The sequence below is a fragment of the Orcinus orca genome, chromosome 12, assembly GCF_937001465.1.
Source record: "Orcinus orca chromosome 12, mOrcOrc1.1, whole genome shotgun sequence".
In the NCBI taxonomy this organism is placed as follows: Eukaryota; Metazoa; Chordata; class Mammalia; order Artiodactyla; family Delphinidae; genus Orcinus; species Orcinus orca.
Genome location: NC_064570.1, coordinates 70,044,510 through 70,064,841, shown reverse-complemented (window position 1 = coordinate 70,064,841; position 20,332 = coordinate 70,044,510). Strand labels below are relative to the sequence as shown.

General features: G+C 39.7%; 1 protein-coding gene across 1 annotated transcript in view; it reads right to left on the bottom strand.

The window, feature by feature from the left end:
• Nucleotides 1-1,148: 1,148 nt before the first annotated feature.
• TBX18 (T-box transcription factor 18) overlaps nucleotides 1,149-20,332 on the bottom strand; it is a 31,361-nt gene continuing 12,177 nt past the window's right edge. The window contains exons 5-8 of the mRNA XM_004270067.3: nucleotides 15,181-15,348; nucleotides 11,887-11,951; nucleotides 6,208-6,302; nucleotides 1,149-4,136 (exon numbers count right to left, since the gene is read on the bottom strand). Coding sequence (XP_004270115.1) covers nucleotides 3,412-4,136; nucleotides 6,208-6,302; nucleotides 11,887-11,951; nucleotides 15,181-15,348 — 1,053 coding nt within the window. The 3' untranslated portion in view covers nucleotides 1,149-3,411. The remainder of the gene's footprint in view (nucleotides 4,137-6,207; nucleotides 6,303-11,886; nucleotides 11,952-15,180; nucleotides 15,349-20,332) is intronic.

Below are 20,332 nucleotides of genomic sequence, written 5' to 3'. Positions count from 1 at the left end.
CTCACCTACTGTTTATCTGAGCACATATTTTAAGGAATGGTGATCAATGAGATTAAAACACAATATGGTAATAATTTAATAAAATGACTTAATTACCAATGGAAGGCTTAAGAAAATCTCCATGCAGATGAGTCAATAAACTCCCCATGAGGAAACCCAGCAGAGTTACACTTTGAAATAAAGGATTCTTTACAAACCTGTCTAATTAAAGACAGCATTCGCATAGCATCCACCAACTCTACCATGACCCCTGAAAGAAACTCATGAAATTAAATAATGGCTGGTATAATGGCTTTACACCAGGCTTGGCTAGTGATCACTTTTCTTGCACCTTCTTCTTCGCATTCATATTTTCCCAGAACTTCCCTACTCCAAAAATTACTCCTTTCTCTTAATCAAACCTCCAGCTATCTCTAAAACGTCTGTTTATCTATTTCATACTAAGGTGTGAGTTGCTAATAGGTTTAAATCTAGGGAGTGAGGTCTCAAGAGGAATTCACATTTTAAAAGTGAGGTGCATTTTGCTCAAAATTCCACTAATATAAAGAGTGAGTGTGATCCTTTGCTATATCAGCAACACTGTGCCCCAACCTTCTCTGGGGGCCACCAAAGTCTCCTGACCCCCTACATTCCAGAAATCAGGGGTCAGCAAGTGGGTGCCCTGCTTGTGAAAAGCTGGTGACCTCTGGGAGGGAGCTTGTATGGAAGCAAGTGTTAATTTTCAAAATGTGACTGGTCGTGATAGCAGCAACCTCACCTCATCACAATGTCCCTTGGAATGTTTTCTGAGTAAGGGGTCTAAAAGTGATCTGTCATCACTGGTCAGTGGTACAAGCAGCTCATTCTTATATCCTTGCCCTTCCCCCCCACCCCGGACCCGAAACAAAACATCCCACTCTGCCCTCCTCTTCTCACATGTGAATTTTCATGTGTTCAACATTTGTCAGGTCTTCACCTTCAATGAAATGGTCAAGGCACCAAGAAATTATATCGAACACATCAAAAGTGAATACCAGGCCCGTTTCCCCGTGCCTTGTACTCATAAGCCACAAAATTTGTGTTTGGAGCATGCGTGTGTGGGCCTGTTCTTGGAACAACATTTATAGACACTTCAAATGATTCCCCTCCAAAGCCATGAAAGGGTTTAGTAACACACTTTAATATATAATTTCTTAAGCATTTTTTAATAAAATACAGATATATAATTATAATTATCAATGCCTGTATGTCATTTAATATAATGATAAAAGGCTAGTCTTTGAAGTGACATGATGATTAATATTTACAGTAAAGCCTAAAGGAAACAGCATTTGTACAATATTGCTAAATCGAAAAGAAAAGATTAATTAAAAATGCTACTTGTATTGTGGTGTCATCTCAAATCACAAAGAGCAGAAAGGAAAATTCTCATCTTATTAATGCATATAGGTATAGATCATTACTTTCTATGTTTTCTCCAGATGGAAAAACTCTCTTGTTCTCCTTAAATTATACCAAGCACTGAGGCTGGGATGTACTCATAATAAGGACGTTTCCCGAATCTTTGTCAAGTTATTAATACCATACACAAACATCTTATGTAGATCTACCTATTGGATATATGTCATGTGCCTTCATGCTAATTTTAAATTTAAAGATCAATACTAATTGGACAAACTGTTAGAGAACCCATGAGGAAATTTATCAGTATATATAAACAGAGTCACATTCTGTGCAAATACTGTTTAAATAGTAATCTCCCTCAATATGTAACAGCCATGCTGTTTTAAAGTAAAGAAGCAAACCAGGAGCTTCGCCCTAGCCCCATCTAACCTAGGGATAGGTTAAAGCCATTCTGTTTAGCACTGAAACACACTGCTTTTGCTTGGCAAATATATGAAATGTAGTGAGTCAATGAACAGACACATGATTTTATCCTCAATAGACATTCGGTAATCCTCTTCACCTTGCATTCTTAGCCTTTCCTATTCATCTCATTATGTGCTATCAAAGTTACTACATGCTTCGAAACCCTGTATACATTGTTTTAGGGGTTTTTAAAAAATAATACTGCTTTCATTTTCTTTTTTTCAGTTTTGAGGTTAAAAATGATGTTGAGGTTAAAAGTTTTACAGCTCCTTTATCATAATTGGTATCTTCCTCCTTAGTCTTCCAAAAGGAACTTTATAGTAATGGGCTTTGGCCTTTGCACTGCAACCCCCAAAAGACAGATTGCTGGAGATAACCCCCTGAAATTCCTTACAGTGTTATTTAACACCATGAAGGCCTAGAATCTATCTGTTTTGAGAAAGACTTCAGACAAAGGGACAAGGTTCAGGAGGGGGAAGGTTTCAATTTGTAGGAGTTATGAGATATAAATAAGTAGCATAAATGCCTTTTCCCCTTACTTATAGACCATGGGTCAGGAATCTCAAAGCAAGGTGGAAAAAAATCCTGAATTAAAAAAAACCAAAACACTATAAAAACCTAAGGGATAGCTAACAATATAATTCTTCTTGATTTAAAAAGCTAGACATTTCTCATTGGAATCAAAGAATTTGAGGTGGATTTATTTTCTTTTTGCCATTCCAGTCATATCATATATTCCTTCCCTGGTGAAAACTGGAATTTAAAATGTCTATAGGACATTCTTTAATAGTCTACTTGATACTAAATAAAATGAGCAAAAAATCCAAAATACTGGAAATTTATTCTCTGCAGATGAATAAATACCTCTTACCTGTCCAATAGAAAGTGAAAAAAATCACAAGCTTTTCCATTTTCCTTAAGAAAGTAATTACTATGGATTATGAATTTTTATAGGACCAAAGTCACCTAATACCTGTGATAAATAAAAGCAAGTAGGAACACAAAAGCTAATCCTTCATGATTACAGATACCTCAGTACTATTACTAAGACTTCTACTGACTTAGGTTCTCACATTGTGCCCAAGAATAACAGAATTCACGAGACTCTGTGTGCTGGTTACTGCTGGTTATCAACCCTCAAGTAGGAAACTGTGTAGAGCATTTTCCTGATAAATTAAGTTATATGTCTTAGTCTGGTTAGTGTCATTGCCAAGTTTTAAGTTTGCTGTTTGGTTTTTTAAAAAGTATGAGAACTTTGGTTAAACATACTACATTTATGCCAATACTCTGTGTAACTGGGGGGAAAAATAGAGGGAGGATGTGGTTTTGTAGGCTGCAAAACCCCACATGCCATATACAGTATACATATGTACCAAAGATAATTACAATCTCACCATGAGAAAGTCAAAAAAACTCAGTGAGCCTTCATTTTCTATTATATGTACATTTTACAAGCTACTGATAAGTTTCTTTTCATATTGCTTTCCAAAAAGAAAAGACAAGGAAAACGAAGAAAGAATATACATTAGCCAGATTCCAATGTAGTTTAACTTAAAGGCTTCATCAGACCATATGTGCAGACACTTGAGATGATGAGAGAGTTAAGCTTCCTAGGGTCCTAGAATCAAAGAAACTCTGCTGACCCCCACTGCTAAGCAGGTGCACTCCTTCCACGGGGGGCAACATCTGCCGATCCGTCATGGTCCCACTCGGTGAGGACCCCAAGAAACTTCCTTGGGAAGAAACAATTTTCTCAGGACTGGCAGCCAGTTTGGGGGATGTGGAGAAGTTATATCCATACAAGGCACAGGGGCTGTGTAACCTGAACGTGTTATAGGAACCCTGGTGTGTCTGGTTAGCAGCAAAGGCGTTGCTGGGGGGTGAAGGCATGATGTACTGGAGCTGGGGGGACATCCCGGAAATCTGCATGGACAAGCTGGTCTGTGGGCAGCTGAAGGTGTCCCCATCCGTGCCGCCCATGGACATGTTCACCGAGGCGCTGCCGCTCACGCCCACGTAGGAGGGAGTCCTGGGCGGGGCGAAGGTCTCGCCCGTCTGATTGGTGAGCCTGTTGTAGGTCTCGGCCAAGGACGTGCTGTATCGGTTGAGGGTTAGGCTAGAGCGGGCGCATGCGGAGTAGTCAGCCGGGGCCAGACTACACAGCTGGCTGGTGTTGGGTCCCAGGTGGAAGGCTGGAGACGAACAAGGGGAGCCGGACAGAAGATGAGGGTGGGTGGCCGCAACGCCATTCCCAGAACCTTGGAGTAAGGTGGAGGAACCTGCATTTCCTACAAAAGAAATTGAAATGTAAAGAGCATCTTTTCCTTTCAACTGTGTACACATGAGCTAGACGGACTTGTTACAAGGGGCGGGTACAAAGACGAAAAGGAGATGGTCTCCACTCTCAGGAATTGTAATTTAATTGAATTCAGACTGAAATATTTTAAACATAAATCCTCTCAATATTTTCAAGGAAATTATCTCCCCAAGGAGTGACTATTTTTTTTTCCAGAAGATATTAGGACACTATCACATAGAATTTTCACATTTTCTCCCTCAATTAGCTTTCTCAAAGTTTTCTCATTTTTTAATAATAAACACTACAAATACTGACTTTCCTGGCAACTTTAGAAAATATAAATTTCATCTTACCCTGTATCTTGTTCCAAAAGTTCCATCACCTCACTTCTACCCAACTTTTTTTTTTTTTTTTTTTTGACTGTACGCGGGCCTCTCACTGTTGTGGCCTCTCCCGTTGTGGAACACAGGCTCTGGACGCACAGGCTCAGCGGCCATGGCTCACGGACTCAGCCGCTCCGCGGCATGTGGGATCTTCCCGGACCGGGGCACAAACCCGTGTCCCCTGCATCGGCAGGTGGACTCTCAACCACTGCGCCACCAGGGAAGCCCCTACCCAACTTTTACTCTTTCTTTCGGCAGAGCTTCCTCTGGAGCAATATATTTTCTTGCCAAAAAAGAAGGAATTCAAAGAAAAGAGCCAAATTGGTCAAAGACACATCCTGCCTCAAACAAACTTGCAACTTCCCACTGCAAGCTTGTGTGCATCAATGACTGTACCACTCAGGGCTACTGAAATAAGGCAACCATCTAGAACTTTATTTTCTTTTTAATTGGAGTATAGTTGCTTTACAATGTTGTGTTAGTTTCTGCTGTACAACGAAGTGAATCAGCTACATGTATACATATCTCATTTCCAAACAGAAAATGGTTTGGTGAATCACATGCTAACACAAGAGCAGAGGTCCAGCAAGTAAACAGCCCTGTGAAATAGAGAGGGGGGTTAACCCTGCATCCAATCAATAACAGTGGTGGCGGCTGACTCCCCCCTCTGGATTCGCTGACAGATTGATGTTTGCAACTTGACGGAACTTAGGGAGAGAAGAGAATTCCAATGGGCTGGATAGGTTGTAAAACCTTCATTGCTCTAGTGACAGTGTTTTATACAGCTTCTTAAAATAATCTAAAAGCCCAATCTGCCCAATGATAATTATCTAAAACCCAGCAATGCTAAATTCTCAACGGGGTGCTGGGCAGGATCAGACGTAAAATGCCTGAGTGCAGGAGTGAGCCGCGAGTCCTACCTACCAAGTAGAGAAGGAAGTGTCATCCCTTTCCATGCTGCTCCCTCTGAGGAAACACCAGCCCTGAGCTCGCAGGAAATACTCAAAGGGGAGCTCAGGGAAGGTTGCCTCAGTGTGCCTGACCTTCTCATCATAAATACAAGAGAACCCTGCCTAGAGGCAATTCTGCTGAAGGAAGAGGAAGCTGGCAAGAAAGGGTAAACCGGGACCAGCATGGGCAATTATCTGTGAAGTACACCTGGTACCAGGGCCAACTAGTCTACCTCTAATTTTAAGAAGAGATTTAGGGTAAAGTAAAGGTTATGAAATATATAAACAGCCTAAAACATCCAAGACTTAACCTTTGACCACAACGGCCATTTTCCTGGCCCATCCCCATACCAGACAGAAAAGAGAGGGATCCTGTAATGGGAGGATGTTGGTAATGAGGTCGCCATTATAGAGCACAAGCAATGACTTGTGCAGTTTTCAGTGCCTGAGCATCTAGGCAGGACCTGGCTGTATACATGAGCCAGGAGACTTCTTTTTTTTTTTTTCGTTTTTAAGTCTTTTTTTTTTGATGTGGACCATTTCTAAAGTCTTTATTGAATTTGTTACACTATTGCTTCTGTTTTATGTTTTGGTTTTTTGGCCGGGAGGCATGTGGGATCTTAGCTCCCAGACCAGGGATCGAACCTGCACCCCCTGCATTGGAAGGTGAAGTCTTAACCACTGGACCACCAGGGAAGTCCCTGACCCAAGAGACTTTGTGATTTACCTTGCTTGGGAATTCCAGGGATATCTTCAAAGGTGAGGGTCCGTAGTGAAGGTCTCCAGAATGCATATGACTCCACAAGGGCTTCCAAACCCATTCTAAATGGAAGGGTCAGGATGGGGGTGAACACAAGAAGCTCAGTTAGGAGCAGTTGGAGTTTGCAGCCACAATAAGCAGCTCAGAAAACACCGCTGCTGTTGACAGTGGCCCCCCACATTGGCAAGTGAGGAGCTTGGCACAAACAGAAAAAGAAATGGTTCAGAGATGAGCTACCATTCTGTCGCCAGGAGCACAAGAGGATGGAATCCACCCAGGATGTCCTGTTAACGTTCTCAGAAAACTTAGCTGATCTCAGGGGATAAAAAGCTGTACCCTTGTACCAGGAAGTTGGGGTGGAGAGAGTCCATCCTAGCTGCCATGAGTCCACGGCTTTGCTGTGATCTGGAGCTCATCCTCTCTCCCTGTTACACCACTCTCCCTCTGATGCGGAGAGCTCTGCCACAAAAGCACGCCCTGTAGAGGCATTTCTATCCAGCATCCGGTGCCTCGGCAGCCAGCTGAGAAGAGCACTCATCCTAAGAAAACTGACTTCTCTCTCAGAGGCGTGATCACCACACGCAGGGCAGCCAGGGCGGGCTCTGGGGAAGAGGGGGCAGCCCTGGCTTCTCAGCCCAGCCTGGAGGATGATCCCAGGAAGGTGATCTCACAGGGTGCTACGGTATATGGAGCTAGTATCAGCAGCAGACATTATTTTAAAGCCCCTACACACACTGAATGAATGGACACTTAAGAGAGACAGGATAACTTCATTATGGGCTACTTACATGGATACGTGTATGTTTTAAAACAAGGGTGACTACTCTAAATACATAATAAATGTATGTATCTCCTACTGTAAGTGATTCAGATATCACTTCCATACATCAGATAACTAAGTCCTCTAGGTCATAGAAATGAGGCCCTTCACTCAACTAGCACATTCTCAAGGCCTCACCAACTATTTCCTCAATCATCTCAGTGCTAAGCAATTTGTTAATCTAGGTAACATTGTGCTTTTCATGAAATATATAGCTCCACTGTAGGAAATGTCTGATTCCTGAGTGTCAAACAGCACACGAACACCTCTTGTGATTGTCAGATGCAGTTTTATTTAATACAGATAATCTGTATTTAATGCTGATATTAAAGACAGGGTCTATCTTTAATAGCTTAGACTCCACGTGCTACTTTCCCTCCATCCCCACGTCATGAGCTATGAACTAAGACTAGAGAAAACCGCCTCACAGAGTCACACCCCCTGTACAACATGGCGAGAGCTGTCTAAAGACCCATGGTAAGTGACCTGTGCGTGCAGCTAAAACCATCTTCCGCTGCTTGCCCTGGGCTGCCCTGAGCACGAAGGACAGAGTCTGTCTTCGGATGGAATCAGTGTGCCCCAGAGAGAGGACTATTTTGTGGTAAGGACACTGGATTGGAGATCAGGAGAACTGGGTTGTAACTACAACCCACTAACCTTGAGTAAATGTTTGAAGCTCCCTGGACTGCAGTTTCCCACAAAGTGAGGATTGGAATACAAAGCTTTAAACCCTCTCCTAGCTCTCAAGTTGTTTACCACGAAGTGATTTTTTTCCAAACGAGACATGCTATCTGTGGCTGACTACAAACCAGATCCAAGGCCACTCTACTCAGCAATATTTTATGTACATTAAAGTATTGACTGGGGAGAAGGTTGGCAGCCTGGTCAGTCCCAAAGCCCCACATGACCTGCAGGTTTCATTTAATACTCAACTTATGAACGCTGGGTGCTGTTGAGCTGATTGCTCTATTTTTAGCTTGTACTAATACTCAATTTTTATGACTTTCTAGAAACAAGCTTTTTTAAGCTAAAGAAGTTAGGACACAGTTTTGTATAAACTGCTTTGTGAAACCGCATAGATGAGTTTTCGTAATTGTAGTTTTAAATATTCAGGATACCAGAGTAGTCCTGGAGTGATCTCAAGGGGAATTTACAAAGCGGTAAGTCCTGAGCATCGATGGGACCTAGAAATTTACTAGCTGTGGAGATGACCATCAGTGCCTTATTTGCTTTAGCAGTATAAACTGTATGATGCTTCAAATACAAACCCACAGACCAAATTTTTAGGGAGAAGTTATTGATCCTCACAAATATATAACCCTAAGCTGTAAAGGGATGCTCTGAAGGTGACAGATCTACATGTGATCTGATTTGGACCTATTGATATTTTTCTTGAAGCTGTTGTTTCACACTGCAAGTTCTAGAAAGGATTTCAGATATTTCGCAGGAAACAGTTATAAAATATTTATTAGCTGAATCTGGACATTTTTTTTAAAAAGCCTTCATTTTCTCCAGTAATGGAGACTTTTTCCCATCTAGTTAAAGAAAAGATAAAAGACACCTCCTGCAGGAGTGTAGCCAAGACGGTAATTTATACAAGATGCTTTTGAACAATTTCCACATTTTATCACCTCGCTAATTTATGCTATCAAATGGCCAAGTTTATTTAGTAAAATGGTTATGTTTTTCCTGAAGTATTTAAAGAGAAGAAATTTTTGTACCTTCCTGAGTAAAACATTTTATAGGGTCAACCGTAAGGCCTAACTGAAGAATGAAACTATTCTCAGCACATAAATTCTCCTTCACGTAACAAATGTCTTGCAGGAGAGCTTTTAAGGGCTGAAGCTACTGATTCCTATAAAATAGGCTGCAGAACCATAAATAGCCAGGAGGGTATAATTTTTAATTCAATTGTTTTATAAAGTTTAAAAAAATCACAAGTCCAAGTTTCTTTCTTGTCCTGCATAATTTGTTTATTTCATGTCTAGGGAAAAATAAAAACAGAATGTGTATTAAAAAGCAGTAACAACAGTGCAAGAAAACTGGGGGTATTAAAGAAATATTTTGAATTTTTTCTCATGGGCTTTTTTCTCTATCAATATATGAAAACATATCACCCCTCCCCCAAGTCCTCAGCACCAACGCACCTTCCTGGTCTTACAGATAACTTCCTTTTTAAAGGAAAATAATACATAAGTTAGAAATCTTTAAAGCTGACCAAATTCTCTCTTTTCATTATAAGTGTCTTTTGCATTTGTCAATGGAAAATGTTAAAATCAGATTTTTTTAAAACTGGGAATACTGGTCCATAGATATTTAGCATTCCAAAATGGGCACTGAAGAGCTTTTCTATGATAAACAGAAGTCATTTAAATGAGAAAAAAAGTGAAACTATTCATTTCACTAACAAGAAAGCTATGTATAAGTTCAACATGTTTTTCCTATACTAAGGTATTGTTTAAAGATTTGGAGTAAAATAAAAATTTAAAATTTTAACAACCTTTAAAAAGTGTTAAAACATAATTTATTATTTTTTGCATGTCCATTAAAAACTTTAAAAGGTTTAGAGTCAGGCAATAAACAGCAAGCACCATGGATGCCATGCTTATATACTCCTGAAACAGCCAAAGGGAAGAAAAAATTTCTATCAAACCTAGCATTTGACCTCATGGTACCAAACAAGAGACTTAGTGGTTTATTTTCACCAATGCCTCTGAGTTTTTCTCACTGATAAAAGTTTTAAAAACTAACATCTTTTCATTGTGCTGACTTATCTAGAATTCTTCCTGAAACCTTGTAATATGTATCTTATCATCTCACTTCTACTTATAGGCTTATCCACTATGACTACTACCCAAAATACACCTTTAAAAATATGTGTAAAGTTATTGCTTCAAAAACGAACTGACAGTAATGTGCAACATGATAAATATAATGAACACTGCTGTATATTACAGAGGAAAGTTATTAAGAGAGGAAATCTTAAGAGTTCTCATCACAAGGAAAAAAATTGTTTTTCTATTTCTTTAATTTTGTATCTATATGAGATGATGGATGTTCACTAAACTTATTGAGGTCATCATTTCATGATGTATGTAAGTCAAATCATTATGCAGTACATCTTAAACTTAGGCATGCTGTATGTCAATTGCATCTCAATAAAAGTGGAAGAAAAAAAAAAGACTGCATACAAGCCATGTGACCCCCCAATGTCAACAGCAGTGAAGTCTTTGCTAGAGCCATCCTACAGGAGAGCCTGGACTTAGTTCCTGGATGTATAGTCTCAAGCCTAAATGCTGCCCTCCTAGAGTTTCAGTGAGTTTTAATAAATTTATTCTCTGCTTTAAAAAAAAAAAAAGAACTGAAAGAAATGCAAGGGTCATAAATAGATAAATACTCTTCGGCTATAACCAAAACCACAAGAAGATTCCATCAAAGTATTTGGCAAGGTAGAAAAGGAGTCATCCCAGGGGCTTCCTTCAGTCACCATACCAGTGACCACCCCAGTTACTAGATTATTCAACTTTCAGAAACTCCTCTGAAAAGCAAAGTTAACCACGAGCTAATGCAACATAACAAAAGCCAAGCAAAGTTTTTCTGCACATGGAAAGAGACATCTAAAATGACAGAATCATCTCAATACAGCAGACAATGTATAGTAGGAATACCTGCAAATCTTCCTACAGAGTGAAGCCCTGTTATTAGTCAGTCTTGTTGATCTGCCTGTGCTAAGTTTAAGGCTTAGGGCAGGTGTTTGAATGAATCATTGCATATGAAGATGAAATCAAGTCTTTCTGCAAGCATTTGAGTTTATTCTGAGAAAAGGTCTCTGTCTACACTACCTTGCCCAGCTAATCAGCTGAAAGAACTAAAAGTCTGCACTACTGCTTGATTGTTTTCTCTCTACAATTTTAAGTGAAATTGTTCCTAAAATAAGATAATCGGGGATTTTGACCTCATGTAGACACCGCCTATCAATACCAAGTTTTCAAGAAGTATTTCTGGAGTAAAGTGATAAAAAATGTCTCAAATACTTTTTAAAAACAAAGTGCTTTTAAAAACATTTAAGTCCAAGTCTTACCCTGAAAGGGCATCTGGAGAACGTTAGTCTATTATTACTATCAACAGTTATTTTAGAAAACGTTGCACCGAACTGTATTGGGATAGAATCATATCAATAAATTCAAAAACTCTTGGCACACAGACTAGGGTGGTCTGCTTTTTGATAAAAAGTAATAGGGTGGAATTCATTATTGTAGCTCTCCCACTTAGTACAAACACCATAAAACACGACACAGAAAAAATAAACAAGTGTGTGGCTGTCAGTAGAGCCAAGACAAATTTGGAAACCAAAGAACATCAGCTGTCTTGGCAGTGAGGAGTAGTCTCATATTCTAGTTGGAAATCTGAGTGAACAAGAGTCTGTCCTATTTCGAAGACAGATCAATACATAATTGTGACATCACTAAGCAAATTCTAAACCAAGAGCAGATGCAGAGAGTATTTTGATTTGGGATATTAAAGCCCCTGGATCTTGAGGGGCAGGTTTCCACAAGGCCCCTTCAGAGGCAGCATGCACTGTACACCCTGAGAACTTCCGTTTTCACCCCAGCATTTCACATCAATATTAATCTTAGAAATGGGCAAAATGCCACACCCAAAATAAGTTACATCCAAGGCTCAATGATATTAGTAAATTTAAATCCTCATCAGAAGTGATTTCAAAACCATGTCAGTAAATTTAATTGTTTACTTTGTCATGGAAAGTTCACAATAAAAAATCAAATATATTTATCACAGCCAGAATGTTTTTCACTAAGGCTCACCTGTTACGCCCAGAGTCTCGGAAGCCTTTGGCAAAGGGATTCCTATCTATCTTCAGGCGAGTAATCTGCAGAGCAGAAAAAAAAATCACATCAAGTCTTATTATAAATGCCAAGGAAGGTTATTAAAAATGGAAATGATGGAAGAACTATAAGTAACTCCAAAATTAACTGTCAGAGGATGTACTGTGTTCTTCCCTGTTTCTCAGGTATTTTATTATATTAGTAGCAAAGTTACATGAGAATTTCAGAAATCATCTAGACATTCATTTGCTATGAAAAGGACATTCCCCCGCCTCTGTTCAAGCTCTGTAATAGATAAAGTTTGCTTTGCTTTTAATATCCCTGGAGAAGGAGATTCTGAATCATCTGTTGATAATTTGCCCTTTGTTTGACAATCTCTCTAAACTAAAGTTCTTCCCTTTATTAACGCTGTGACATGTGTCTGTTTCTCTTGCAGTAGTGGTGATGCAGAGCAGCTAATATCCAGCTTCTATTTAACAGACATTTATACGCTCGAATGTTGTTAAGCTTCTTCATAAATAGGCAATATACATTCCTTTAACTTTGTCTCTCCTTGAATCATCTTTATGGCTCTCATCTCCTCTTTTATCTATGGATTCGTGACCTGGTCAGAGCACTACAGTGAATGTCTAACCAGAGGTAACCATGACTTGAAGGTTCTAATGGGATTCAATCTTATATATGTAGGAGAAATAAATAATGGCTTCATTTTAACTACAGTTGTAATTTGTTGACTCACAACCAGATTTTTGCCCAGGAAGACCCCAAGATTTGAGGGAAACATTTTTGCAAGTGGTCTAATCGTCTCCATTAAAAACAACTTTTTGTAGTCATACCATCCTGAAATTGACACTAGTGAACAACGTCCCATTTGTTTCTTACCAGATCTCCACTTTGCCCAAAGGAGTTAACAGCCTATTTTCTAAGAAGCACATCGTGCTTTGTTTTCTGTGTTCCCTGGTTTAGTGGAATCTCCAAAGTTAATGAACATCCTTCTTTCTTATTGTGCCATTTTGGCCAAGGACAAATGAACACTGCTGGACGACACTAAGGCAAAGAAAGGCACCCTTGGAAAGTCGTCCGCAATCCCCCTATATTATGCTGTGTATGCTCTCAACCATCTGCCAATCAGCCATGCAACACCTGAGGTAGGTGTACTCCATATGCTACTGTCTTAGTGTGTGGATAAAACTACATTATAAACGAGATAATGTAAGAGTCTGCTAAGTAATTCACCATGTCTGCCACTCTGCCATTGAAAGAATTCTTTATAATTCATTATAGCTCAATTATCTGTTCATTTAAATCATGTTTAAAGAACATTTAATAACTTAAGTTGTTCATTTAAAATAGTATTTTAAAAAAGAGTACATATTTATATAATGGTGCCTTGTCTAAATATAGGTTTTTCACAATTACTATTATAATGATTTTTTTATTGCTGACATCACATCTGTTGAGTGCATACCATGTGTGCTGTAATACGAGTTTTGTGCATATTATTTTATTGAATTCTCATAGCAACTTAGATGTAGTTATTATCCCAATTTTATGTTTCTTTTAGACTGGGTTAAGTTTCCTATGATCATAAGGTTAACTGGCCGTAGAACTGGGCTAGCACCCCAGGCTTTAGAGCCCACGCTGGCAGCCACCAAGCATGGGCTGCTTACCAATTTTCCAAAAGTTCTTCAAAATGGCAGCCAGGAAGTTTAAAAAAATGAACATGGTTTTTCATCATCAATTTTCTTTTCTTCTAACTTTTCCATCCTCTTAATTGATTTGTCAACATTTGTGAATTGGTGTTAGTCACCAACATGTACCAAAAGCCCACTGCAGCTCGTTTATTGTATCACAGAGGCTAGTAGAAAATACACTTTTAACACAGTTAATTGGGTGCGCTGGAGAGAGACTGACAGACAGAGAAAAAAGATGAACTGGGTAACAAATGACTCTGCTCTTTTCTCCCCATGCATTATATTTTTCCTTTAATAAAAAACATTTTCTACACCTGACATATTTTAAGAATATCTTCCTAATTATCTCCAGCCCTTGCGGGCCTCTCACTGTTGCGGCCTCTCCCGCTGCGGAGCCCAGGCTCCAGACGTGCAGGCTCAGCGGCCATGGCTCACGGGCCCAGCTGCTCCGCGGCATGTGGGATCTTCCGGACTGGGGCACGAACCTGTGTCCCCTGCATTGGCAGGCGGACTCTCAACCACTGCGCCACCAGGGAAGCCCTCTCCAGCCCTTTGAAAGGTTAATTTCATGTTCCCTCCCAAAAACCTGTATAGAAGTGTGACAACGTGAGTATGAGAGGACAGGACAGCCTGGGCTGTGGGACAGGTGTCGCCACATGGACGAGAACAGATGAGCCTCTCAGCCCTAAAGGAGGACGCACAAGACAGGGTCCAAATCTCCTAAGAAGCTTTAAAACAACAGAAAACACAACAGAGAGTTTATAAAGCCTAAAATTGTTAACTGAGATGTATATAAATGTAAAGAGAAGTGGAAACCTAAAATAATTCTGCTGACCGTTGAAATTTTTAAAAAATCTACCACAGACCACATCAGCCTCAACTCCTTCGCTATTTCTTATGAAATCTGTCCAGAATTGCATGGATCAAATAATTGCCTCAATTCAGTTATCCACCTGTTTGACACAGCCTTAAAGAAGTACATATACTTACTCATATAGAAAAGAAGTTTTTCACTTTTCAAATTATTTCCAATTTTATGAAACGATTACTCCACAATCGCTCATCTCTCAGACTATATAAGCATATGCATCACCCTCTATCACAATTAAAGCATATCTTGAAAGAAATAGCCCTTTTGTATATATATACTAAAATGACTGCATAGGATAAATGCTTCTGAAATATTTCCCATAATATATGGATGGTAGCTTTAAAATAAAGTGAGCTGTCAAATCCCATACCCTGTGATGCAACTCACTTTCATATCCTACATGTCTATTTCCTAGTCAATACACATGCTTTCTAATTTTAATTATGACATCAGGATTCAATGTCTCAAAATGGAAAGTAAACCTACACTGCCAGTCATGAGACACACTCTGGTCTAAAGAAATCCTCACTAGAGTAGCTTTACATGAGGAATAATGGATAAATAATTGTTATTACAATACATATATATTCTGGATGGCAAATGCTTTATGACAATTCATAACATTTAGATACAGTGAAAAGAAGAGCTAGCTTTCAATCTGCACATGAAATTAAACGGCTAGAAAGATCCCAATTCTGAGAACAGTACCTGCTGGTTCTGATAGGCGGTGACAGTGGTGAAAACAGTTTCTGGAAAGGAGAATGCCTTCACTCCCTCCCCACATGGAACAGGCTTGATGGGAGAAAGATCATCCCCACAGTCTTTACGGATGACATGGACTCGCGGTTGGTATTTGTGCATAGAATGAAGAATAATCTATGTCAAGGAAAGAGAAGCCAAATTTGTCAGCAACTTCTGCCTTGACTAAATCTTTAACGTGCAAAATGAATCCCAGTTGGAAATAAAAATATCCAAGGCTCTGAAAGTGCCAATTTAATAAAGTATATCAAAATTGGACTGAGACTGCTAGGAAGCTGTTTGCAAAGTGTGCATAAAAATACAAACGAAAAAAAGTAATCACTATTTTGGCGGAACCCTGTGTATAACCATACAAATGTAACATCAAATTTTCCGTTTCTGAAAACACAAGAATAAATTCATAAGCCTTTTATTTATAATGAGCCTAATGGAACACAGAGTCCAAGACAATAAAACTAAGAGTGAGACTGAAATGATTATTTGAATTCTACCACACCCATCCCCTAAAAATAAGTATTTGCACACCAAGGTTTTCTTCAGAAACATTTTTTCCCTTGTTGGTGACCACAACATGTCTATTCAAGGGCAAAGGGATTTTAAGGATACCCCAGGGTGTGACTTATGCGTGGCTCACAAAGTCTCTGGTTTGCCTGGAGAGCCCAGCGTCCGTGCTCCCATCATAACAAGGCTTCCAAAACCCAGATGCCTGGCGATGCAAAAGCTCTCAGACTCAGCTAGGGGAATCTGATGATACGGTTCAACTGCCTTCTGCCCAAAGACTCCACTTCTGAGAATTTATCCTAAGGAAATATTCCAAATCCAGAAAAGCGTTTCATATACAAAGATGTGCAGCGCACCATTTATAACAGTGGAAAAACTATAAACCACTGACATGAGTAGACTGGTTAGGTAAATGAAAGTCCACACAGTGGGATACAACATTATTCAGCCATTACTAACGCTTTTAGGACATTTTTAACCACATAATGAAACGCTTCTTTTTAAATCTTAAATTAGAATAAAGGATCCAAGTTGTTTTTCAACTTATCATAACTACATAAAAGTAGATAGTAAAAAGGACCCATACAAAGATATGAAGAGTGGTCACAGCTCTGGATGATGGAATTGTGCGTGAATGTTTTCTTCTTCTTTATACGTTTTATACTGTCAAGGTTGAGCAGGTGGGGTAAAGAAATAGCCCTAACCCTCTATGCCTACTTTCTGGAGATCAGCACGGTGCTTTGTGACCACCTAGAGGGGTGTGATAGGGACCAGGTGGAGGGAGACGCAAGAGGGAGGGGATATGGGGATATATGTATACATTTAGCTGATTCACTTTGTTATACAGCAGAAAGTAACACAACATTGTAAAGCCATTATACTCCAATAGAGACGTTAATAAATAAATAAATAAATGCAATGTGTGATTCTGGATTGGAACCCAGACAGGAAAAAACAGTACTCAAAAGATATTATTGTGACAGCTGGAAATTTTTGAATATGGACTGTGTATTAAAAATAGTATATGTCGGGCTTCCCTGGTGGCACAGTGGTTGAGGGTCCGCCTGCCGATGCAGGGGACACGGGTTTGTGCCCCGGTCCGGGAGGATCCCACATGCTGCGGAGTGGCTCGGCCCGCCCGTGAGCCATGGCCGCTGAGCCTGCGCGTCCGGAGCCTGTGCTCCGCAACGGGAGAGGCCACAACAGTGAGAGAGGCCCGCGTACCGCAAAAAAAAAAAAAAAAAAAAAAAAAAAAAAAAAAAAAAATTGTATATGTCAATGATTAAAAAAAAAGAAACAGCCCTATCCAATGGGATTTTCTATTTGCTGCCAGGAATCCAAATTAATATATTCACTAATGAGTTTAGTTAATGAATCTATATGTTTCCTGAGCTATACAATTTGAATTCCGGTTTTGAGGAGTTAGGAGTTTGGAGAAATGCTTAAACAAAGGTCTGGGAAAAACACAGTGGTTGGTTGACCTGCCTCATGTTTTTCAGGATGTGCGCAGTTTAAATAAGCCACATTCAGAATCACTGGTCAGCCCAAACACAAATAGCCCTCTACCTGTAGAGTGTGTTTGCTGCCCCCAAAGGATGTCTTTACACTCTGTTATTAACCAACAGTTTTGGGGTTTTTTTAACCCTAAAATTTTCTTTCTATCAGTGGAGGAAATGCCTGGATAGCAGATCTAATGATGGGACCCACCAGACCTTCCTGATGGAACAATAGCATGAGTCTGAGGAAAGGACAAGAGGGGACAATAGCCTTCATCATCACCCAGGGACACACAACGCAAATCAGCAACCTCTGGAAAAGTCTGTTTCCAGGTTTAAAAAAGGACAGAATTTCAACTAACTCATTCATGGCTCACAAAATCAGTTTAAAGTGTTGCAACTGGAAATTTTTAAAATAAGTAAAATTAGCAAATAAAGCAGAAAAATAGAGTGTGCTGCTTGTAGTAAGAATAGATACTGTTTTCCAAAACACTGTCTGCTTTCTGTGTGTGTGTGTGTGTGTGTGTGTGTGTGTGTACACTAAGTCTAACATGAAATGTATGTCTGGCTGTGAGTCAGGTAAAAAGTATGAAAAAGCAAGATTTAATTCCAATGATTAGCGAATTCCAGAGCAGGCTAAAAATTGGAAAAAGCCACTTTACATTAAACAAACAAAAATACAGTGCATGGCCAAGAAGACGAGAGTGAACTGGCTTGTAGTGAAGGAAACAAAAATTCATTTGGGTTTCTGTTTACTAGTCAATGAAAAGTGGGTTCTTGTTTTATAAAGTCTTTGTTCTCTCAAGCAGATTTCTCTGTATAGCTATATACACTTTAATTTCATTTATTTGTTTATATCCTTACGAAATCTCCAAAATGACTTAAGGTGGGGTATACTGGGGTAGGGTACAGAAATAGATGAGGCATGCCTATGTTTGCACATTAAAGGGTAACTGCCAATAGCAACCTGAAAATTATTCAAGGAAAATAATATACTTGCAATATGATCTATAGGAATATAGTATATCCCTGGAAATTTTAAGAGAATGCTAAACGAGCCTTAGTTATTCTCATAAAATAGCATGATTTGCTTTTTTTTTCCATTATTTGCTTTTTAATGAACTATCAAAGTTATAATGACAAGTGTTCAAGAATATTTTTTTAACATCTTTATTGGAGTATAATTGATTTACAGTGGTGTGTTAGTTTCTGCTTTATAACAAAATGAATCAGTTATACATATACATATGTTCCCATATCTCTTCCCTCTTGCATCTCCCTCCCTCCCACCCCCCCATCCCACCCCTCTAGGTGGTCACAAACCACCTAGCTGATCTCCCTGTGCTATGTGGCTGCTTCCCACTAGCTATCTACCTTACGTTTGGTAGTGTATAAATGTCCATGCCACTCTCTCACTTTGTCACAGCTTACCCTTCCCCCTCCCCATATCCTCAAGTCCATGCTCTAGTAGGTCTGTGTCTTTATTCCCATCTTACCCCTAGGTTCTTCATGACATTTATTTTTCTTAGATTCCATATATATGTGTTAGCATACGGTATTTGTTTTTCTCTTTCTGACTTACTTCACTCTGTATGACAGACTCCAGGTCCATCCACCTCACTACAAATAACTCAGTTTTGTTTCTTTTAATGGCTGAGTAATATTCCATTGTATATATGTGCCACATCTTCTTTACCCATTCATCAAGAATATTTTGCTTATTTAATAGAACAAGTAGAACAAGGAGAAACACTGGCCTTATAAACAAGGAGAACACAATGATAATGCCCATTTCTGAAACTCAATTATAACTGATCTGCATGTTCCGTGCTCTCTGTTCTGTTCAGATGGAGGCTGTTTTTTCCTTGGGGCATTACCTAGTAGCATAGATAGTCACATGGACCTCTGTCCATAAACACGGGGTGCATTCCCATGTGAAGGTTAATACAGTTTTTTCCCACATTAAAGATACTAGGTTTGAGTCAAAAGAAGCACGATGTTACGTATTTCTGATCTGATGGGCCTTAAGTGCCTGTAGTTTGACAGATACACCACCTGTCCCTCACAAAACAGCTCAACAGGGAAACACTACCTGCTGACTCTGGAAATTTTCTACATGACCTAAATGCCAGTGTTGGAACAAGTCAAGCAAAGGACCAAGAAGGAGCAGATAACAAAAACCTGGCTCCCTGCATTTTTGGTGATACCAGATGCAGACTTGCTTTCAATGGTAGGAGTCAGGGTAGTTACACAGGGTCGCAAGCTCCGTAGCAAAGTGGCCTGGGTTTTGTTTCAAGTGTGATGCTGTGCCCTTACAAATATGGACTTTCAAATTCATCAGCTCATTTGAGTCACTCAAAATTCTCTGGTTCCGATATAACCCGTGAGAGAACCAAGGCCCAGAGAGTCAAAGTTTTTTTGCTTATGAACCTTAGCCCTCTAAGCCATGGCAAGTTCCTTCCATCAGGGAGATCTAGCAATCTCCCCTGTGACCTCTTGCTTCCCCATCTGATTCTCGAGCAGAAATGGGAAGAGGGTGAGGACAAACTCAGAGCTAGGGTGACTGTATCAGTGAATCCTCAGCAGCTGGAAGAACAGACCCTCCGACAAGTTTCCTGGCTGTAGATGCCTGACTGTGCTTCCTTCCAAAGTACACCAGCACTGTGGGTACAAGTCCTGCCCTGGTTAAAGGTGCACCATTACCTTAGATATAGAATTACCTTAGATATAGAATTATCTAATTCTGCAGGGAAATGTTCACCTGAATGTTTCCCTCCAGACAGCAAATTCCAAGTGGAACATGCACATAATGAGAAGGAAATACCCCACCCAAGCATGCTGACCATCTGCTCCCAGGTAATCCAAGAATCAGTCTTGGTTTGTATACAATCCAAGACAAAGCTGACTACAGTCTCCCCAAAGGACAAGTAGGGATTATAAAGTCTTCACAACATTCAAGATTAGCTGTGGAGATTGAAGTAGGTCAGAAAGAGAAAAACAAATACCGTATGTTAACACATATATATATGGAATCTAAAAAAAAAAAAAAGGTCTGAAGAACCTAGGGGCAGGACAGGAATAAAGACACAGACGTAGAGAATGGA